Source organism: Amblyomma americanum, chromosome 1, assembly GCF_052857255.1.
Source record: "Amblyomma americanum isolate KBUSLIRL-KWMA chromosome 1, ASM5285725v1, whole genome shotgun sequence".
NCBI lineage: Eukaryota > Metazoa > Arthropoda > Arachnida > Ixodida > Ixodidae > Amblyomma > Amblyomma americanum.
The window spans coordinates 284,132,570-284,156,358 of NC_135497.1; the positions used below are offsets into that span (position 1 = coordinate 284,132,570).

Sequence of the window (23,789 nt, forward strand, 5' to 3'; positions counted from 1 at the left end):
TAATTTACTGCAGTGTTGAAATCAGCCTTCCTCAATTGCTGGAATGACAACAAATGTGCAAGCAGTGATTATATTGCTGTTTTTTCATGTCTCGTGACGTGTAAGCACACATTGACGTCACTGTCCTTGTTCAAGTGTTGAAGCCGAAACTGGACGAAAAATAAATGCTATTATAAATTATTAAGCGGTCGTAAGAGATTACTAGCTGCTACTCCATGTATAATAATGCCTTATGCATCATTACAAGCAAGAAAGCACGCACCCAAACGGTAGGTGTTATACTGCTTTAACGTTACACCTATAATTTTTCTTTCCGTGGCTCACTGCGTTGTCCTCAGCTTAAGCTGAACCCTTTTTGTTAGCCTCCACGTTTCTGCCCCATAGGTGGGTACTGGTAAGATGCAGCTGTTGTACACATTTCTCTTGAGGGATATTGGTAAACTGCCATTCATGACCTGAGAGACCCTGCCATATGCGTTCCATCGCAATCTTATCCTTCTAGTTATTCCCTCATGATCCGGATCAGTTGTCACTATTGATACCTGCCTTAAATAAACGTATTCCTTTACCTTTTCCCTTACCTCGCTACCAATTGTGAACTGCTGTTCTCTTGCTAGACTTGAGAATAGGAAAATACCACAAGGTAATCATGGATAATAATGCCTGATGCCTCATTAGAAAGCAAAAACACACACCCAAAAGATGGGTGTTTATACTCCTTTAAAGCTAGTTGGTGCATTACAGAATGTGAGTCACCAGTGTTGCCAGTAAAACCCTTTAACATCATATTTTGATCTGTTGATTGAAATCAAGTTTTTTTGTGTTCTAGTTAATGGTATTTCATTATTTCTTTGCTCCTTATTTGGAAAAATTATTTCTCGGGACTCTGACCAGGCTCAAGAAGTGTAATGTGATAGTAAACAGAATATGTTTGAAAATCCTCTGAAGTTGCCGTTTAATTTACCTTGTACATTAGTCTTTTGTAGCAAATATGAACACTTTTCATACTTTGCAGTCTTCCACTAGCATGGATCCTGCTGCACCACAGAACCCGGATATCTTGCTGAGGTCAGCAGCCAGGTATGAAGGTGTCGCATATTTAGAATGTAAGACAAGTGGGCTTTGATGCCGCATCGGCCAGTGCTGATAAAGGAGCAAAACACAGACGGAAGACGAGGCTGACAAAGTTCAGTTTGGTGCTCAGGAACGCTTGGCTACCGGGGTGCGCCGTGCTAACAAAGATTGTGGCCGTCCACACTTCTTGTTTGATTTGCGTCTTTACACTTGTGGAGGGGCTGGGTGCGCAGTGCTAACAAGAAGTGTCGACGGCCACAATCTTTGCTAGTACAGCGCACCTCGGTAGCCAAGCGTTTTCTGTGTGCCAAACTGAACTTTGTCAGCCTCGTCTTTGCCTGTGTTTTGCTCCTTCTTCAGCACGGGGCGCTGGGGCATCAAAGCCCAATTGTCGATCTTACAAGAATAATTTTGTAAGCTTGAAATGCTTTTAGGTCTCATCCTTGATAAATGCAGGCAAACAATCTAGAAACCGGAAACATGGGGATGAGCATCAGTGCACACCTCTCGCAAATGGGAAATTTTCTGTGCGAATAATATGAAGCAGAAAAAAAATTGCCTGCAGAGCAGCCCTAGGCACAATTTTAACCTGTGGCAGCTCGGAGCAGTATTGCTTAGCGATGGCTTTGTGGTCGAAATGCAGTTTTTGTTTGTGTTCTAGTTGTTGACATTTCATTATTTTGCAGAATTATTTCTTGCAACTCAGACAAAGTTCAAGAAGTGTAATGTGATAGTAAACTCAAAGTGCTTTAAAATCTCCTGGAGATGCCAATTAAAGGAACACTGAGGAGAAATTGAGGTTGCCTTGTATCGATAGAATACAAGCTCCTGATCACAAAAACGCAACTCTTACAGAAAACAAAGCTCTTGTAAGGTAGAAAATAGCAAGAACCAAAACACAGGTATCGCCGCCACAGGGCAATCTCGCAAGTACAAGCGTGATAACATCATTGGACAAGAGACGCCACGTTGTAGGAATTTTCCTTCCTACATGAAGCTGCGAATCTGAGGCTGACAAAAGAAGGTTGCGCGGTTCAGTATTGAAGTAAGTTTTGTCTTAAAACCGATAGTGCACTTTTATCACACAAGGAAGACAGACAAAAGACAACCTGAATGTTGGAAGCAAAAAAAGCCGATGCTTGGCGGCTCCACAGGCGGCCAGGAAAGTTTCGACTTGTTATGGCGCTTCGCGTCTATGAGCTTTGTGTGCCTCATGGTTTTGTTTTTAACGCGTCTCGATTTACAAGTGCCGAACAGCAGAGGAACTCTGTGCCGCTTCAAGTGCTAGTTAACCTTTGAAGGAGCCTGTTAAGGCTGGTCAGGTGATTGCCGCGGTCGATGAAAAACCATGATGGCACGATGGTCGGTGATCATACAAGGCAGTTAGCAGTATAAAGAGCACTTGTGTCGTCGTACGCTCGCTTGGCGAAACATTCCCGGCTGTGCCAGTCAACTTCAAACTACTTAATGGAAATCATTTATTAGGGACGGGAGACAAGGTACAAGGCAGTTAAAAAAAATTGATGGCCTAGCTGTGTTAGGCCAGGATATACGTAGCGAAAGCGCGGAGACTTCTGCAGCGGAAGATTGCACTCACTAGATGCGCCTTTATTCATGGTTAAATCTTGAACCGTCGTGGCGGAGTGGTAGAGTCCGCCTCAAACTACAATGGCCCTGGTTCGATTCCGAGCCTCGGCACAGGTTTTTTTTTTATTCAGTGAGTGGGTGGGGGGGTTTCAGTGGCGCGCATAGATGCCGCCACCGAATACGTTTGTTAGCGGATAAGCGCAGGCTCTGTTGAAGGGGCAGTTAGGAGAACTCTATCAAATTATTTTTGTTAGCAAAATCTGATAGTTCGGCATTTCAAGGCATTGTTGCCGCCTGTCCGGGAGTGAAAGATGCATTTATTTCAAAGAAATTTGGATTCAAAGTTGAAAAAGTTTTTCTCGCCACTCCGATTCAAACTCGGGAACTTTATGACATCACGGCGCACTCTTATGACGCTACAGGACGCAGTGACGTGAAACGTGACGTACGCGCAGACGTGATTTCTCGCGGCTAGCAGTGTGGTCTACCAGCCGAAATGAAAGCTACTGCCGCCGCACGTTGAAGGCATCTATCGGGGGTCGCTACTGTCGCTTCGTTTACGTTTGCACCGGCGTCTTGTCTGCGTTATGATCGATCCCGTTCCCGAACCTGACGACGAAGTTCTCGCAAAAACTCCGGCCTGCATTTCAGCGACCTCAGCCCCACAGAGCGTGCGATGCTTTTGAGGGAGCTCGGTTAGGTTAGGTGCCGGCGGGTTGTTTCCCCCTTCCGCCATGAGCAGCCGTTGCAAATCATATCATAACCCCAGTGCGGGGAGTCACAAGGGGCCAGGACAAGGTCGGTGAGTCGCGCCCATTGGAGCCTGGCCGGGGCTTAGGGGCGAACGGATTGCGATTCCTTGAACGGCGCGGTTGCACGGTGCAGCAGGCGGCATCAAGGTCTCCCACAGTTGCAAAGGCCAGGTTATTTATTTATTTTTTGCAAAAAAAACGGATGGATACTCAAGGGCGCTTGCGTTTAAAGTTGGCGGCTTGAAAGTAAAGCCCACGCTTCGTCGGCTTCCGCACGTTTCCGGCGGTACGGGGTCTACTGGATCGGGCTCTCTCGCCCACTTGCATGTACCTTCAGATGTGTACTGTGAATGGATTAAATTAGCCGAGAGCTCGAAAACAACAGCTGCGTCCAACTGCCGAAGCGATTGAATGACGTCACAACACGTACCTCGCCGCAGAGCTGAATCGGTCTGGCCGGGCCGGCGGTGGCTGGCGCACCCTCCGCAAAATAGAGACATGCTTAAAGTCTCCGCCAGTGCGGTCAGAGTGCGCCGAAACTGCCGAACGCGTTGGCGGTCAAGCACAGTTAGAGCATAGAGGGTCTCGGTTTGGCCGATGTGACGTCGCCATGCAGCGCGCGCGCGCATTACTCCGGAGTGTAAACGCACCTTAACAGAGCCTGCGCTTAACAGCTAACCAACGTATTCAGTGGCGGCACCTATGGTAGCCACTGAAACCCCCCGCCCACTCACTGAAAAAAAAAAAAACCTGTGCCGAGGCTCAGAATCGAACAAGGGCCTTTGTAGTTTTAGGCGGAGACTCTACCACTCCGCCACGACGGCTCAAGATTTAACTATGACAAAAGGCGCATCAAGTGATTGCGCTCTTCCGATGCAGAAGTCTCCGCGCTTTCGCTACGTATATCCTGGCCTAACACAGCTAGGCCATCAATTTTTTTTAACTGCCTTGTACCTTGTCTCCCGTCCCTAATAAATGATTTCCGTTAAGTAGTTTGAAGTTGACTGGCACAGCCAAGAATGTTTCGCCGGGCGAGCATGTGAAGACACAAGTGCTCTTTATACTGCGAACTGCCTTGTACGATCACCGACCATCGTGCCATGATAGTTTTTCATCGACCGTGGTGATCATTTGACCAGCCTTAACAGGCTCCTTCAAAGGTTAACTAGCACTTGAAGCGGCACTTGGAGTTCCTCTGCTGTTTGGCACTTGTAAATAGAGGTGTGTCAAAAACAAAACCTCGGGGCACGCAAAGCTCATAGACGCGAAGCGCCATAACAAATCGAAACTCTCGTGGCTGCCTGTGGCGCCCCCAAGCATTGGTTTTCTTTGCTTCCAACATTCAGGTTGTCTTTTGTCTGTGTTCCTGGTGTGATAAAAGTGCGCTATCGGTTTTAAAACAAAATTTACTTCAATATTGAACCGCGCAACCTTCTTTTCTCAGCCTCAGAGATTTAGCAGCTTCCATGTAAAAAGGAACATTCCTCCAAGGTGGCGTCTCTTGTCCTATGACGTCATCACGCTTGTACTTGCGAGATTGCCCTGTGGCGGCGATACCTGTGTTTTGGTTCTTGCTATTTTCTACCTTACAAGAGCTTTGTTTTCTGTAAGAGTTGCGTTTTTGTGATCAGGAGCTTGTATTCTATCGATACAAGGCAACCTCAATTTCTCCTCAGTGTCCCTTTAATGCGCGTTTATAGCCTGGCGTAACGCATGCGCGCGCACTGCACACCAACGTCACGTCGGCCAAAGCGAGACCCTCTATACTCCAACTGCGCTTGACCGGTGACGTGTTCGGCAGCTTAGGCGCACTCTGACCACATTGGCGGAGACTTAGAGCATGTCTCTATTTCGTGCCGAGTGCGCCAGCTGTGCCAGCCAGACCAGACTGATACGGTTCCGCGGCGAGGTGCACGTTGTGACATCATTCAATAGCTTCGGTCGTTAAGCGGTGCTGTTCTTTTCGAACTCTCGGCTAATTTAATCCATTCACAGTACACATCTGAAGGTACATGCAAGTGGGCGAGAGAACCCGATCCAGTGGACCCTGTACCTCCGGAAATGCGGAGAAGCCGTTGAAGCGTCGGCCTTACTTTCAAGCTGCCTACTTTAAATGCGAGCGCCCTTGAGTACCCATCCGTTTTTGTGGCAAAAAAATAAATAAATAACCTCGCCCTTGCAACCGTGGGAGACCTGGACGCCGTCTTCTGCACCGTGCAACCGCGCCGTTCAAGGAATCACAATCTGTTGACCCCAAAGCCCCGGCCAGCCTCCGATGGGCGCGACGCACTGACCTTGTCCTGGCCCCTCGCGACTCCCCGCACTGGGGTTATGATATTTAATTTGCAACGGCTGCTCATGGCGGAAGGGGGAACGACCCGCCAGCGCCTAACTAACCGTGCTCCCTCAAAGGCATCGCTCGTTCTGTGGGGCAGAGGTCGCTGAAATGCAGGCCGGAGTTTTTGCGAGAACTTTGTCATCGGGCTCGGGAACGGGATCCATCGTAACGCTGGCAAGATGCTGGTGCAAACATAAACGAAGCAATGGTAGCGACCCTCGATAGATGTCTTCAACGTGTGGCGGCAGTAGCTTTCATTTTGGCTGCTGCTAGACCGCACCGCTAGCCGCGAGAAATCACGGAGTCTGCGTTTACGTCATGTTTCTTGTCACTGCCTCCTGTAACGTCATAAGAGTGCGCCGTGATGTCATAAGAGTTCCCGAGTTTGAATCGGAGTGGCGGGAAAAACTTTTTCAACTTCGAATGCAAATTTCTTTGAAATAAATGCATCTTTCGCTCTCGGACAAGCGGCAACAAAGCCATGAAATGCTGAACTATCAGATTTTGCTTACGAAAGAAATTTGAGTTCTCCTCACTGTCCCTTTAATGTACCATGTACAGTCTAGGTCAAAAGTGTTAAGGCTACAGCATTCAGCTGCAGTGAAATCAATGTTCCTAGAATAATTCATGTAGCGGATCATTCAAAACTGTAGTCAAGCAGGAAGCTTCTGTATCGCAAGAAGAAACCTGCTAGCACTTCAAGGTCACTTGGTCTTTAATATTGCTGTAATGGCTCTGCTATGCGGCTGAAGCGAAAAGCCTTTGGCCTTAAGACTTCACCGACACTGTACATTACTCTTGTTGCAAATGCGAACACTTTGCACACTTTCCAGGCTTCCACTAGCATGGGTCCTGCTGCACCATGGAATCCAGGTGTTCTTGCTGAGGTCAATGGCCAGGTACGACGGCTTCTCATATTTAGAACTAGTTTGTAAGCTTGAAATGCTTTTAGCTCTCGTTCTTGGTAACTGCAGGCAAACAATCTAGAAACTGTGGAAACGTATAGGGCTGAGGATCAGTGCACACCTCTCGGACACGTGGAATTTTCCATCCAAATGGCGTGGAGCAGAAAAAAATTGCCTGTGCAGGAGCCCCAGGCACAATTTGAACCTGTGACAGCTCAGGGCAGCTTTGCTTAATGAACTCTTAGATCACTAAGCCATGACCACAACCTTTCATGTTCTAATTAGCACAGCCTCTTGTGCTAAGATTTAATTGCTGTGTTTTAAATATTCATAATCTTTCATCTGTTCGTTCTGTGTTTCCGAATATTTGGCAGCATTACTGTTGCCAGGGTGCAGTGGAGCCTGAAGTAAAGATAAAAAGGCTCATCTATGTTGTCAAAGGCAGCTTATATGATTGCACATAAACGTGACCTGGTGGCCCATCGTGCTGCTCACTCCGAAGAAGAGAGCGATGTGTCATGTTTTATCATTAGTAGCGTTTGCAAGGAAAACTGCCATTTTCTTAATGTTACATATAGGAGTCCTGAGGAATAGGATTTTAGCAGTTTTAATGTGGCAAATACTTCTCTCCCCAATCTGTTATAGGGCTTTATACAAAGCATATGTGCAGCTGTTTTATTGCAGGTCAACCTCGGGAGGGAAATTGTCAGTGCAGAGCAGTGGCGCTGGCTTCTTTCCCGAGGTCGAGACCTCTTGTTTTGCAAGGAGGCCACAAAATTTTGTGGGTTTCCCCACAAAAGTGACGCTCCTTCCTGGTGATGCTCCTTCCCCGAAGAGCCTTAGGGGAAAGAGCGTTCAGGGAAGGAGCATCACCGCCTCAGTATGCCGGCAATTCCTTAAGGCTGGTGCCATGCAGAAGCCTCGGATGAGCTCAGAAAAACTAGCAGCTGTGGGCAGTAAGCCTCTTTTATTTAGGTACATTTCCTGACTGAAAAAGGCATTTGTTTATTTAAGTGTGCATGACTTAAATACCTTTATTTTGCAGCACCTGCATGTCTTCAATTTTGTCATGATTAATACTCTTTCAGATGCATTTGATGCATACATCAAAGCTGCACAAGCTGCCGAGGATGAGAAAATGCGCAGAGCAGTTGAATTGCTACCTGGCGGACATGCTGAGGGACATCAAGTAATCATCGCCTGCACCTGCCCCTGTAGTCAGATAAAAATGATAAAATAAAGGCAGCAAGAAAAATTATTTCATTGACTGTAGCCTGGTATTTAGTGCTGGGATGCAGCATTTGCTGCACTGAAGGGTTGCAAGTTCATTCGGGTAGCCTACATATTCAGAGCCATTAACAGTACACCAGAGTACGTGTTGCAAGGCCATTGTATCCACATGTCGAGGCCCTCGTATCTGTACGAAGGTATACGAGGGACCGGAGTGACACGTATCCAATAGCGTATATATGAGGCACGTATCACCCGTATATATGTGTTTCGCCATACGTGGAGAGAACGCGTATGCCATACGAGCACGTATTCATACGACCATATATGTGGACACATATCCAATAATTGCGTATATATGAGACACATTTAACACATATATACGAGATTTTTCAATAGGGTCCTTACGTGTGGAAAGGCGAAAGCATTTTGAGTTTCGTTGCCTCTTCTGTTACTTAGGGATTAATAACTCATTATAATTAATTGAACTAGTTTCGTGTTCAGCCAATAATTTATTGCGATTAATCAACAATAAATAAATAACCACATTCAATTAATGTATATGTTCAATTATGTAGCGATTTAGATAATCATTGATTAGGTTTGTCAATTATTAACAATTTAATTCATTGTTTTTTGTTCAATTCTATAGGAACTGCTAGTAATTCACCAATTTCGTCAAATATTTGGAGTAATTACCGAAAGTAATTGCCTCATTATTTAACTAATTATTTTATTTGGTATTTTGGACATTTAAACTTTCCATACAATCATTACTAACTGTTACAAATCATAATTATAACTCTTACTAGATGGTCGACAGTTGATGAGGACGCGCTCTGTCCACGCTTCCGGGTCTACTACCCATGTAGACACATTTCTTCCAAGCCACTCATAAGGCACTAATTGCTTTCGCATTAAAACAGGTTCATTTGGTTGCAATACAGCATTTGTCTGACCAAAATCGTTTTAGCATAGGAGCCTGTAAACCAGGCAAACGATTTCATCTGCTATCACTCCTTCTGCGATTCCTACCACGCACTCCTTATTATCGTAAAACGTTCCCTGCGCACGAATCTGAAGACTTTGAGCAGCGCAATAAAGGTGTCTATTTTTTTTGTGCGTGTGTGTGTACATGCAGTAGTTTCTGAAAGTTTTTTTCTAGGAACGTTTTCATGTATATATGCATGGCAGTCTGAACTTTTATTTTGTAAGTACTGGGCCTCTAAAAAAACGAAAAATAGGTTTATAACAGAGATCTAGGCTTTTTGAACACGCTGACATAATAAATTTGTGCAGCTTCCTCCTAAATGTTTATTGCCTTGGAGGTGACTTCATCATTGAGATTAATTATACCATCTTGCTTTGCTCTTTTGAAATACGCATAAAAGTTTTCATATCTATGCCAATTTTTGTTGCAATGCTTTCCATGCATAAATAACCAATATGGTTTTGATTACCGTGTGCCCCATAACACAAGGCCTACAGGGTGTCATAGGTGTAAGAGAGAATCTCAGGCGAGTCTTTATCTATTTCCCTGCGGGCCGTAGGGAGCGTAGCCTATGCAGCCGGTTGTTTCATAGGAACTGGTCACCGCATGTGCAGCTTAAAACAGAGATTGTGCCTCATTATAGGGACTGAGCCAGAACTAGCCTCAGAATTCAGTTATTTCCGTCTCTCTGACACCGACAAATCCAGAGAACCGTTTACTACATAATTACCAGACACTCACAGGCACGAAATACAATTCCGAAATAGATTTGGTTTGAAATGATTTGAGGATACGTAAATAAGCTGTTAATTGGAATCAAAGTGTAGGAATTAAGAATAAGACTGCATTGCAGAGGCCAACAGGAAATTATTTACCGTCCAGCTGTTAGACAACTGCTCATAGCTTGATCACCTTTCGGATGAGTGACTTCGCGTTGAATATCTTCGCCTCAGAACGATCTGTCAGTTTAACAGCAACCTTTGCTTATATGAGACTGCAAAACTTAGTTGAAAGCAGTCAAAAACGTTTGGCGGCGTTGAGTCATTGAACACGAGTATCTCGGTCTTTCGGAAGAGTTCGCCAGTGCTCTCTACCGCTTTCACTAAACAGTTGCTTAATTTTTTTTATTTCGCTAAGATAACTTGATCTACTCACACAGTACAGCAAATCGTGGTCAAAAAGCTTGAACAGAGCTGTTTTCTTTTTCACTGCCCTCTAATTATCTAAGCATGCGGTTTCTCCAGGGGATGTTTATTGAAGTGATGGCTTCAGGAGACATGGTTATGGCTGGCCATGGTCGTCAGCTACAGACGACGAGAGAGTTTCATGCAATAAAGGAGTAGGTAAATTCTCGACGCCCCTAATACACAATAGTGGCAATAAATGCGTTCGCACTCCGTCTGTATCTGTGTCATTCAAAGAGCCGCGTTTTGTAAAGAACCGCATGGCACGTGCGCCTTTGTTATTCTGCTGGCTTTGTAAAGATTGTTTTTTTTTCCGGCTGCGGCGGTAGAATTTCGATGGAGGCAAAATTATAGAAGCCCGTGTACTGTGCGAGGTCAGTGCACCTTAAAAAACTCAGGTGGTCGAAGTTATCCGCATCCCTCCACTACGGCATTCCTCGCAGCTCTAGTCGCTTTGGGGCGTTAAACCCCCATAAACCATAAACCAATCCAAACTACATATTCTAGCACTGCCGGGATGCGAAACACATTTTTACATTTATCTGATTTTTCCTCATGTTCTTGCTCACGCTGGCGCCTTAAGGTATTATTGAAGCTCCGCCAAAGCGCTCGAACCAGAGAAAAGCTTGCATCGCAACGCAGAAGCAAGCGAAAGAAAAAATACGCGAAAAAAAGTTTTCGAACTTTTCGCCTCTTTTTGGTGTGAAGTGGACCTCGCGGAGCACAAAAACTTTTGACCATACGAGCAAGACCCACGGGTAACACATTACCACCAGAACAATGCGGGCCGTTTCAGGCTCAGCATGCTAAGTCAACAGACAATGCTGCAAATACCGGAAATCACAATGAATGCTTTGAAGGAGTTGCTTTGAAGCAAACAGGAATTGTTCCAGAGGGTTGCCTCCGAGACTGTCAACACTGTTACCTTCACCTGCAGAGTCGGAGGCCATGCAGAAATAGAGTTGCCGAATTGAGTGCGTTAGGTAGCGATGAACGGCGCACTAACTTTGTGGCTGGTCCAACGAAGCTTCACTTTGCAGCTGAGTGTCCCACCCGCTTCCACTATTTTGTCCAGTCCGTGAGGATTTCGAAGGATCGATGCCTCGCAGTGTCGAGTTAAAATAGGGACTCGAATTCCAGACTAACTCTCCAGAGCTCTCGTTTGTTATCGTCGTTCTCGTAACCGCTGGGGATGAGAACACGTCCGATGCCACCATACGATTCACGTGTGTCTTGTCCGCGAAAGCCTTGGAGTAAGTAATCACATCAAATAACAGAAACGGGTCAGGAAGGCATACAGTATGCAATTTTCACAAGGAGTGTCCGACCAAGATACACGTTATGGCGTTGCAAATTCGCCTATATCGCGATTATAATTCGTCTCGGAGAAGGAACTTTAAATTGTATGAGTCAATAGCAGGCATTTGTAAAAGAAAACAAAAAATACATAACGACATACAATTTTGACAATGAGTGCTGAATCTGTGTTGTACCGATACGAAATAGCTTATTACATGAATGTAAAGGGTGTTAGAATCTTTTCTTATTTCAAATTGTCAATATCGAAGGATATTTTCATCTCATCACAACAGAATTGGGCATGGAAAGGATATAATGGCACACAACTTAGACAGTTAACAATTAAAGTATTTTATACCGTTACAAAATCGCATTATAAATCCAGAGCGTAAATTATCTTGGAGAAGGAACTTTTATATAGAAAATTTCCGTAAAAAAATTGCACAAAAGTTCGAGAACGAGCCTAGGATTAAGGTAGGTGTTACAAAGATAGAAAACCAAATTCTTTCTTTATTTCATCTACATAGGCTGCAGGCACATTTCGTGCCATGTAGAAGTGGGGATAGTACGGAAAAAAATGCAAAAACAGATCTCTACCTTACTTGGAACCAAATGGCTTATAAACACTGATTTGCAGCCAGAACAACACGTCATTGTGAACAAGGGCTTGACGAAAAAACAAAACAAAATGCCCCCCCATTACATTACTAAGAAAAGTGAAAGTTCTTAATATATTGACAAACCTTTCTATAGAGGTATACTGCTATGTCCTCCAATTATTTGTTTCAATGAGACCTCTCAAATAGAAAAAATGAGTGCCAAATCAAAAATTTAAATTGTCTGGAATAAGAAGCTTATTTTACACTGCCAATTTCATCCGGGATCCTAACAGAAGGGTGCAATCAATTTTGGAAATCACAATGTCATTTTTGATAAATAAGCAACAATAAAAGTGCATGATTTTCTGGTTGATAATCGAAACTTTAAATGGTAGCACATTATGCAGCGCTTAACAAGAACTGGGCTTTAGTCAGGTAATTACAGTCCAAACATACACAGCGAGCGTAGCAGCGAAAATGAAAAACTTCAATACAGAGATGCACGTATATCAAGGCAGGCAGGTACCTATGAAGCTATCAAGAGAATTGTTTAAATTTTTACAAGTACGAAAGAATACCGAATAGCTTCAGTATGAAATAGTGATTCATTTTGCGTGTGTGAGAGGTTTTCGCGTGTTATCCTCTTCTGAGATTTCGATATGAATTTTTAGACTTGTAATTATAGTTATTTTAGCATCGTATATGTATTAAAGCGGAAAATTTTGGGGACAAGAAGGGATGCGCTTGAAGCTCCTGTAATTTGTTAGCCTGAAGAAAAAAGTAACAGTGGAAGTCTTCTTCGTTTATCACAGATTCAGAGCAAATGAACGATCTGCGATACAGCAGCTTGACGTAGTTCCTGCCTCTTTGGCTACAAACTGCCACTACAAGCATAAAAATGATTAGTCGTTCGCTTCATCCTATTCGTTCCAACGAGGCTTCAAAAAGAACATACACACACGCAAAAATTGAACACTTGAGACTTGCGAGTTTATGTAGTAGCTTCGATTTGAAATTTACTAGTCCGAACATAACAGTCACACATTTCAAGGTCAATTCTTTAAAAAAAATACCGCACATAATCACAACGACTCACTCTAGGGTGCCCTGATCCAGCGTCGCTGCATCGACGCACCCTAACTAACACGGTTAAAATCCAAATCAGTGTTTAGAAACGACAAGCAACATATTCCCAACAGCGCTTCTCTCGAAAAAAAAAACGCAAGAAACCGCCAAAACCAAAATAAGTTAGGCACAAATGCGAAAATTGGTCTTCGTAATGCAGGGCATGTGTTAAATAAGCACAATTTTGTTTTCTTTATTGATCTAATGTGTGCGCATGAAATCAAATCAAATCAATGTTTATTCATCTTTGTTAGCACATAAGTTTTCCTGTCCAACCTAAGCACAGAGTGCTTGTTGGTTGTTCAGGCAGTACGGTGAACCACCGAATGTGTACAAAACAATTACACATAAAGCAATGACATTAGGCACACCAGTACATGCATATTATGCAAAAAAGAGAAGGAATACGTATACATATTGAGCAAATAGGAATACAACTAAAAAAAGACAACCAAAAATGAACAGAGGACATCATAACAGCATGAAATGTGCCATATCTAAACAAATCTAAACTGTGGTGAAAAACAGGGAAAGTAGAATACAACATGCAAGAGGCTATCAGTGATTTATCTGCAAGGATGAGCACCGTTTTCTTATAGATTTAGTCATTTTACGATTAGTTTTAAAATTAAAAACTCTTCGCCAATTTCATTGAATATTTGTGACACATAGTATCTTCTTATCTTTTACCCATAATGTGTAAAGCATCGTGGCCTAATATAAGCTTCTATCTTTCTTAAGGCAGCGTTTTTCATGGCGGGCCTATTGAAAGCATGTGTAAAGTAATGACGTGTGAGCACTGTGTAATAAATTAGTACCCTCATTTCTAATACGTCTAGTCTATTGTATTCTTCCTCCTTATTAACCTCCTCTAGCATATTACCATAAGTTATACTGTTTACAATTCTTTTAATTATGCGATTTATGGCTCCCATTTTGTGATCAGAGCAAGTTACATACAATGTTATGCCATAGGTTATAATAGATTCAGCCAGCGCCTTGAATATGATGCGCCTTAGGTGCATCGAAGTCTTACCTCTGAGGTTGTACATCATCGCAGACACGGCTCTCAGCCTGTTAATTATATACTGCACATGATTATTCCATGTTACATGCTCATCAAATATTATTCCAAGATACTTACCTGAAGGCGCAAACGGTATGGCATTACATGTGCACGGATCACAATGCGAGCCCTGTAAAAAAAGTGGCTCATTTAGGGGCATTTGCTTGTGCGGGTTTCTAAATCAGAGAAGCTACGTTTTTGTCGATGTAAATGTATTGAATTTTTGGCAAGCCAGTCTACCACATTGCACATATCTTGCTGAAACCTTTTGCTCCCAGAATGAAGATCAGTGAATTCTAGTGCTAGTGCTGTGTCATCTGCATACTGAAAAATTCTTGAGGTTAATTAAAAAAAAACCGGCTTCAGAGACGTACGTATTGAATAGTATTGGGCCCAGTGTACTTCCCTGAGGAACACCAAATTTGATCGCCTGAAATTCACTGTTTGTCATCAATTCTAACACACTGTGATTTGTCTGTGAAATATCTCTTAAAAATTGATGACATCGTCCCCTGAAACGCATGTTTTCCAACTTTTGCAATATCAATGCGTGATCAATAGTATCAAGAGCTTTTGATAGGTCTAAACATAGTGTTTATGTAAGGTGATTGTTTTCTATTGCGGTGTTAACGTAATCCGAGAATTCTTCAAAGAGCGAGTTGTAATCCGGTCCTTTGTGAAGCCGTATTGTGCTGGGTTGTTTAAGGAATATTTCTAGCAAAAAGACTGCATAACGGATGCCACGTGTGTTTCCAAAATATCGCGCTTTTTAAACTAAGCCGGCCAGTAAAAAAATCTTTCCGTTCTCGCTAACACTACAATAACGAATCTACCTCGTAGTCACAGGTTTTTGACAGGAATACAAGATTAGCTCGAAGCGCTATGAAATAGCTGCCGAAGAAAAAGTCCGTTTTACGCAGAACATCGAAACGCCGCGCCTCACGCAAAAAAGTTCTGCGAGCCATGGCTAAGCCTAATTACATCGGGAGACCCAGACAGTCTCTGATAACGGCCGCCTCTTCGTCGCTGTTCCTATCGCATGGACGATGAACGCAGCGGTATACGCATTCGCACCAGGACAGTTTGACACCACCGCGTGGAACGCAGTAGTTCTCGACAAAGAGCCTAAGGTTGTAGCTGCCCGTGCTTAGGTGGCGCAGCGCGGGCAAACATCAGCAAGTTGTGCAGGTCCATCGGCTCCAGTTGCATCGCGTCGATCGTCAACGCAGTGCCCAGGCGCAGTTCCTCCAGGCATGGAAATGAAATCGGTTCATCGTGCAGACAGCACAAGTGCAGGAACCCGCGGCAAATGGCATCACCGGCGAGGCGCAGGTTCCTCATGTCCCACTGGTGGCGTAGAAGAACGCGTCGAAAACGACCTTGAGTACCTTCACGCTGTTAAGTTTGGAGACACCAACATGCCAAGAATATTCAAGCCACTGGGAGCCATCAATCGACGGAAGCTTCAAAGAGCCGTTGACGGGGTTGCGGCGCCACGAATGCAGGTGATGGCGTCTACAAAGAACCTTGTCCCCCCCCCCCTGTTTTCGGGGTGAAACGGCCGTCCGCTGCCTGAGAGCGGCTTTTGGGGAGCGTGGCTGTCATTTGTTCTCAACGCCGGACCCACCCGGGACATAACGACGTCTTTCTCCCGGATGGGACGGCGAGGGAGCCGGCCAGCGGCGCGGGGCTGCAAATGAGCCGTGGCAAATGCGGCCGTGTTTGACTAAGCCAACGACGCCGGAATCCTTGTGCTTCGAAAACAACCTCGTCTTATACTAAGTGCATTTCCTTATACGTGGAACCTTCTGCAAACTGCAGTGGCAACCTTTAGTTCCCACGCTACCGCTGTGAAATGCAGGTGACTGACCTCGACACCGCCATGGATTATAACCTGCCAGAAGTGGCAAGAGTGTGTTGTTGGGGACGTCCTGGAAGGCGGACCCTAAAGACTGGACACGTGATCTACATCACAGTGATTCGACGTATTTTTAATGAACTAAATTCCCCAACTAGGGATCTGGGGACAGCGGACCCTATTTAAGCAGCGATCTGGCGTGTGATCAGCTAGCTCCCGATTCACTCTTTCGAACTATGTAGAAATGTAAATAAACCCTTTCAGTCTCTTCTTCACCTCGAATACCCTCTCATCTCTTCGTCACCCCACAACAGCAGTCTCCGGATCCGGAACCCGGGGACACCGACCTTGGTGAGAGACGGCACAGGCGAACCAGGGGCCCACACCTAACAACTGGTGGCAGCGGTGGGATCGACGCGTAATCACCCAACACCGGTTCCCTGCTACGGGATAGAAGCCCCACTCCTAACAACTGGTGGCAGCGGTGGGATCGAAGCGCAATCCCCCAACCCCGGTGGCCTGCTACGGGATAGAAGCCCCATTCCTAACAACGCATAGCTCGACCGTTCCGAGTTTAGGAAAAGCGTCGTAGTCCAGCGGAGTGTCATCGCTTGATATCTCGAAAGACACCAGGCGCAGTGTCTTGAGCTCCGGAGAGAGCTTGGCCAGCAATGCAAGCCTTAAGCCTCCGCAGCATCAGAGAGAAAGACTCTCCAGTCGCGGCCACGTTTTCAGGAGTCTCTGTAGCTCGGCGCCAACGTCGGCAAAGCGGATGACAGCAGCCAGGGACACTGACAGACTGCGTAGGTAATGGAGCGCGGAGATAGCCGCGAACGCTGGCAGTGACAACCCGATTACCTGCAAAAAACCGCCACATCAATCACTCAACTCATTAGAAGGAGTCGACTACAACTTCTTCGAAGAGATCTCGTGGAACTCGCGTCATTTTCATGTACGCAGACGCGGTGCGGCGGCCGCATTCCGGCAGAGGCTCCTTTGCTATACGATTCGCCACGTGTTAACCCTTTGTGGGACAGCAGATATTTTATCCAGAACAGATTAAAAATTTTGTATTTTGCACGAGGTGCACAGAAACGGTTCTCGACAAATTTCACAAATTTAGTACAAGTGAAAAAAAGTCGACATATTTGTCCCGTTGGCATTAAATTGGGATAGATAAAACGGGATGCATTTGTCCCACTGACCTAAATGTGTTTTGCTCACAGAGTTTGTTTTTTCTAACCACTTCATGAACTTGTTTGCGCTACTTCGCTTGTTGTTATGCTTGCTTGCACTACTTATCCCATCTTGCAACACCAACAGCGTCTACGCCTTTCTTAGACTTTCACAAGGTTGTGTTCTTTGCCGATGAGCTGAACTTCACCCGAGAAGCAAACTATTTTGACATTTTTCACCCTGCATGTTCATTTGGAAGGGCTTCTTGCTGCTAGCGGTTCTTAATGTTTAGCGACAAAATATTTCGTCGCCCAAAACATACTCCACAAAGAATGTTTGAGAATTAGCACTCAATATTCAGTCATTAAATGTCCCACTATTAAATAGTCCAACTATATTGGACTATTAAATGTCCAATATTAAATGCCCAAGACCTTCAAAACAAGTGCACATTGTGATCTACAGTTGTGCCTTTCTATGCAGAAAAAAGGAATCACTCACCGGGCATTTTTACTGTTTCTTTTCCAGATCGAATATAGCCAAAAACTTGCAACACCCCCCCCCCCCCCCCCACAAAAAAAAAGAAGTTTCAAGGTCTCGACTCGCTACCTCATCTAGTACACCCGTCTGGCGCCGTTTTTAAAGAAATAATTGAAACCGAAATATAGGTGGGAGCACAGTATACGTCCCACTGCATCTTACGAGCCCTTCAGTATGGGGAATATAGTGGGACGTATGTGTCCCATTGTCCCACAAAGGGTTGAAAGAACCCCAGGTGGTCGAACGTCATTCCAGAAACCTCCAGAGACGACATGTCCCACAGCCTGTGCGCAGCTTGGTTGCGTTCAACCCTATATACAGCACGAGGCCATAACATACCAAAACACATTGCATCATGCATTTTAAGAAGAAAACAGAACCAGAAGCACCGCTCATAAGGATTAGCAGAACAGATGAATGGCCACTTGTATTTATCATAAACATAGCCAAAAGAGTAAATCAGAGTGTTTTGCATCCGACAATCTTTTTCATCTTAAAAGTCTGTCTCCTAGCTGATGTACAGCAGCTTTCAAGCCGGAGGAATTTTTAGAACGGTGTGGAGTATTTGTGTACACGGGCCAAATTTCATCGGCAAAATTTCTTTAGCATATTTATAACGTTGAAATTCTAAGGGTCTAGTGAAGCTCTGGGATCAAATCTCTGTTCGGAAATATTTTCTTGTATCCAAAACGATTAACGAAGATTACATTTTCATTCGAGACCGCTGGGCAGACGAATGACACAAAATCTTGGCAGAAAATACGCTAGAACAAAGAATTTTGTTCATTGATCCCCCCATTGGAGTAGCGAGTTTTGTTTTCGTATTTGAGGATCTGAACATACTCTTATTTTCTTTGTAATAAAAACAATCAGCGGAAACTTTACGCGTAGATCGGTTGCCTAATCAGTATTCTGAAACCCTGTCACGAATAGCACAAAAAAATTAGCTGCGTTTTAACTACTCAAGAAAGGAAGAAAGAAGCGCCGTAGTGGAGGGCTCTGGAATAATTTTGAACACCTGGGAATCTTTAACGTGCACTGACATCGCACAGCACGCTGGTGCCTTTGCGTTTCGCCTCCATCGAACCGCGGCCGCCGCGGTCCGGTTCGAACCCTGACACTATTCCTTCCCTTAAGGCGCGGTTCAGGTGTACGCTGATATGTGAGACAGATACTGCGCCATTTCCTTTCCCCAAGAACCGATTTTTTAACATTTAAGTACTGCTTAATCTGGTAAGATGGCAAAAGCTATGGTGTATTGGCCAAGTAGACGCGGCTTGGCATCTGTAACGTTGAGTGCGTTCCGCGCACTGGATAGGCAGCGCGCCCACCCTGCCACCCTGACAAATGGCAATTAATGGTTGATCGCGAGAGGCTGGTTTCCCAATGAACGCTGCCGCCTATTGCTTCAGTGCCACATGTTTGCCACAATATTGTCCGCGCTAATGCATGCAGCCCACATCTCTCTCTCATCAATCGTAAACTTTCACCGGCTCTTCTTCGACACGAGCTCCTTAACGCTGTCGCGCTAAAACAGCGTGGTGAGACCAACAGGGTCCCGGAATGAGGGACTTCGCCTTGTATCGCAAGGGGCGATACCCACTAGGGGCCTCTCCCAGAGAAGCTACCTGTATATCTGTCTAAATAAATGCTTTTCACCACCAGCACTCTCACCACGGCCATCTACCTCAAAGCGCGATTGAGGCGTCCACTGAGCCAGGAAGCCAGTCATGCGCTCTTCCTTTCCTCAAAATCATCGGAGTATAGAACGCTGTCGACACCAACGCCATGCAATAAACACAATGAACGCTGACCGCCTATAGTAACAGAAACAAGTAGTAAGTGGTTTTATTAAAATAATAATAAAAAGGAAGGAAAATATTTTTGCTAGCCCCGGCATCTGCCATCGATACTGAAGCACCTAAGCTGGGGCAGCGGAAATAAAGGATAGCAGGCAGAATGGAGAAATGAAATCAAAATGGTGAGGGGACAGGCAGAGAGGATAGGGGGAGAGAAACAGAGACGAGCGCTCGGTTTCGACGGCGGCGGCGGCTGAGTGACGTCATAGCTATCACGTGGTTTCTCCTCGGTTCAAGGGGAAACGCGCGCACACTGTGCACACGGTGAAGCTACGGGGGGAGCAGTAAAACTTTCACTTTAAAACCATGCTCTTTGAGCACCTTCTACCTTTATCTCGGATATCTTCCTATGTGCACAGGCTGTCGCGACATCAGAAAACACATACCTGTCGGGATATTCATGACCTGGTTTAACACCTCGTCACCGAACAAAGAAGCGCTTGCTCCTGTATCGAGTAACGCAGTGAATTTCTTTCGCGCTATCGTTAGCTCAATGAACGGCGCTGACAGGTCAACAGAACTTCCTATGTGACATGCCAAAGGCGCTAGCAAACCGAGGTTTTCTGTGTACGCCGCGCGGGATCGAAGGTCGATCACCGGCGGCTTTAGCCGTTTCCCGACCGTGTTTGGTCACGGGTGGGAGGGCGGCCACGCTCGCGGGCGAAGTGCCCCGGCTGTTCGCACCGGTAGCAACGGTTGCCCGCGCCCCGACGGGCTAGGCGCTGGTCGCCACGTTCCGGTCGGTCATCTCGAACTCGCGGGGCGGACAGTGGGGGCCGCTCGTGCGGCCGCATACGGCCTCGCGATCTCGCCTAGGTTCGTTCCGCTCTGTGGCAACGTGTGCTGTTCGCAACACGAAGCTGAACGGGTCCAAAGCACGGTCAGACAAATCCCAACCCCTTGGGACACGCTCTTCAGCAAACCGTGCTGACGCTTCACGTCTGGATGGACTGCGCGCTGAGCTGCCATTCCACGCGCAGCGCAGCTCAAGAGACAGCGATGCGGGTGGGGGCGGCCGATACGCACGCGCAGTGAGGATGTCTCCCTGAATTCGCTTCGCCTCAGCAGCCAGTTCATCCAAATCTCTGAACCTGTCTCCTCTCAGGTAGGCCCTGAAAATCGGGTGCGCTTGTCTCGTGACGCGTTCAACTTTATCCGTGTTCGTGGCGGGAGGGTCAGCGAGGCGATAAAGTTCGTCCATCGCTCGGACGTACTCTAACAGAGACTCGTCGGGGTGCTGGGTGCGGAGCTCCAGCTCTCTCCTCAAAGACCACTCATAGTTTGCGGGAAGGAATTCATCGCGGAAGCTTGCGCAAAACTCCTCCATTGTCCTCGCTCGGTTGCCGGCTAGCCGGTACCAGGCAGAAGCTTGCTCCGTCAAAGAAACAGGCACAACACGCGCGAGCATTGCGGCGTCTGCGATTCCTGTCACTTGATGATAATGCGGCAGACGGTCGAGGTACTCATTTGCTCCCGTGCTATCATGGTACCCCGTGTAGGTAAGCAAGTGTATAATAACGCATGGTGACTGGTCCGCGGCTTGCTAATTGTTTTGGAAAATACTCGCTTGACTCTGCATAACGGGCATTGCGTTCAGCAAGAGCACCTCGGATGATTGCGGACTAACGACCTCAGAGTTTGGCGCAACCGTTGATGGCGTCGAATGATGAGGCCTAGGTGCCTCATTGTTCGCGCCGCGGGGCGGCGAGGCGCCCGATGTGGAGCCCCCATACCAGCCGGGCGCCCGTCATTGGTCTTCCCCCTCTGCGGCACGCGGCAAGCTCAAAGATATTATAAATTCTATATACCGTATTTGCTCGAATCTAAGCCGGCCGCGATTGCAAGCCGACCCCCCAAAACTCGCGAACCCGAAAAAAAAAAACTCGAATGCAAGCCGACAGAAAGAGACCATCCTGAACAAGAAAGACATGTATTGAAATAAAAGCTGGCTGTGCTCTTCACGAGACCGACTGATCACTCGGCGTCGTCTTCCTCGCTGGAGGTTTCCTTCTCACTATCTTCATCCCACAGCGCGCTGTCCTCGGTACCATCCAGCGCGTTTGAGATGCTGCATTTCCGGAATGATCGCACGATCATCTCCGCGGGAATATCTTCCCACGCTGCTGCAACCCATTTGGCCACTTGACTCAGCGATGCGCGTTTAATTCGACCTGCCGGAGTAAGCTCGTGATCTTGCTCAGTCAGCCAATCTGTGTAATATTTGCGCACTCTAGATTTAAAGGGCTTGTTGATGGCGACATCGAGTGGCTGAAGTTGACTGGTCATGCCGCCGGGTATTATAGCCAAATCTGTCCCACCTCGTGAGAGTGCAGCCTTCACGCCGTCTGTCAGGTGTCCGCTGTACGAGTCTAAGACCAGGAGGGAATCTCGACACAACAATGCACCTGGTCGACGTTGCCAAACCAGCCTAATCCATTCTTCGACCATTGCCGCGGTCATCCATCCGTTTTCGTGCGCACGAACGATGACGTTTTTAGGAAAGTCTTCCTTCGCAGGAAGTGTCTTACGCTTGAAGACTATATAAGGTGGCATCTTCCGTCCATCGGCAGTGCAGCAGAGCATCACAGTCGAACGTGCCTTCTCGTAGCCCGCAGTACGCAGTCTTACTTCTTTTGACCCCTTTTCGGCCACTGTGTACGCCATGGGCATGTCGAAGTAAACGGGGGTTTGGTCTGCATTGCCAATTTGCCCAAGTACATACCCTTTCTCAAGCCTCTTCTTTATGACATACCGTTGAAAAGAAATTAATTTTTCTTCAAAATCTCCGGGCAGCTTCTGGCACACTGACGTTCGTCGCCGCAGGCTGAAGCCAAACCGCTTCATAAACCTTTGAAGCCAGCCTCTGCTTGCCTTGAACGTAGTGCGGGGAATGCCGCGTGCTTTCGCGACCTCCCTTGCCTTCGCCTGAATAATTCCGGTCGTAACAGGAAGTGCTCCGGCCCTCTGCGTCCTAATAAACTTTGCGACTTCATCTTCCACCGCATGGTGACGGCCTTTGCGGGGTCCGGAAAATGCCATTCGGGTTGCAGCGCAGTTCAATAACTGGCCCCGTTGTTTTCGCCAGCGGCGGATATTTGTTTCGTCCACGCCGTACTCTCGCTGTGCTTGAAGGTTGGACGAACTTTCCGCCGCAAGCACAACTTTTCGCCTGAAAGCAGCGGTATAATGACACCGCTTATTTGTCGGCGCCATCGCGTCGTGAACCGAAGTCGACGAAGTGCACAAAAGAACCGCACCGCACGGAGAGTCCACTAGCCACAAAGCCCCCAACGCAAATGGAGAAAAAAAAAAACCGTGATGGCGATGGCGATGGTGCTTGCGCAGCCACATCCTCGAATCTAAGCCGACACCTCAGTTTCGTATTCGGAATTTCAGTAAAAACCATCGGCTTAGATTCGAATAAATACGGTATAACATCCTTGGGCAAGCCGCCGAAAATGGCTCCTCGACCCATCCTGCGCGCTGCAGATGAACCCGCCGCCGCTGTAGGTTCCGCGGCAAGCGGCTGTGCCGCGCGCATAATGCCACCGGTGTGTCCGTGCCTTAAGCCTGGACTCAATGTACGCGAAAACTCACGCGAACGCGAAGGCGACGGCGGCAAGCGACGAGCGACGCCGTCGCGCGAAGCAAAATGCACGTGTCGCTTGCAGTGTCGCTCGGATCTGCACCCACAGAAAATTTCGCTCGTCGCCCGAAAGTCCCCCACGGGACTGGCCAATCAAAGCCCCACAAGGCCGTTTCCGGTTTGTCCACGGTTTCTCACTGGCACATCTCACGAAACCAGCGCGTCGTCTTGGTCATCGCCACCGCCGAGAAAATATTTGGTTTTGTAGCTGAGAGGCAGACCCAGGTGATTTAAATAATTAAAACAATCTACTTGTTGGATGCGGAGGGCTAACAGCATTTGGAGCGGGATACGCGAGCGGGCGTACTACAGGGAGATGCGTGTCGAGCCGCGCGTACCGGCGCTCAATCCACCGTGGCGCTGCGCTCCAACTGTGCAGAAACGCTCGCGGCGCGCATTCTCACTGGTATATTATAGGTTGCTCACTTACAATCACATTGCGGTGACAGTTTATAGGACTGTTTTTACTAAGCCGGAGTGCACAGGCCCCGAACGAAAGCACAAATAACCCGTGAATCCGTGAGGTGACTTCGTCTCCGCAAGCACGCCGTTGGTTATCT

General features: G+C 46.6%; 1 protein-coding gene and 1 long non-coding RNA gene across 2 annotated transcripts; one reads left to right on the plus strand and one right to left on the minus strand.

Annotated features, from left to right (window-relative positions):
• Positions 1-663: 663 nt before the first annotated feature.
• Positions 664-7,914, plus strand: LOC144097641 (uncharacterized). Its single transcript, XR_013307090.1, has 3 exons — positions 664-1,080; positions 6,585-6,650; positions 7,745-7,914. It is a non-coding gene; the product is annotated as an uncharacterized LOC144097641 (long non-coding RNA).
• An 8,948-nt stretch (positions 7,915-16,862) lies between these two features.
• LOC144118533 (uncharacterized) lies at positions 16,863-22,253 on the minus strand. Its single transcript, XM_077651452.1, has 3 exons — positions 22,182-22,253; positions 20,507-21,126; positions 16,863-16,866 (listed from the first exon to the last, which is right to left on the minus strand). Exons 1-3 carry the CDS (start codon positions 22,251-22,253, stop codon positions 16,863-16,865), a joined length of 696 nt encoding a protein of 231 aa, XP_077507578.1.
• Positions 22,254-23,789: the final 1,536 nt, after the last annotated feature.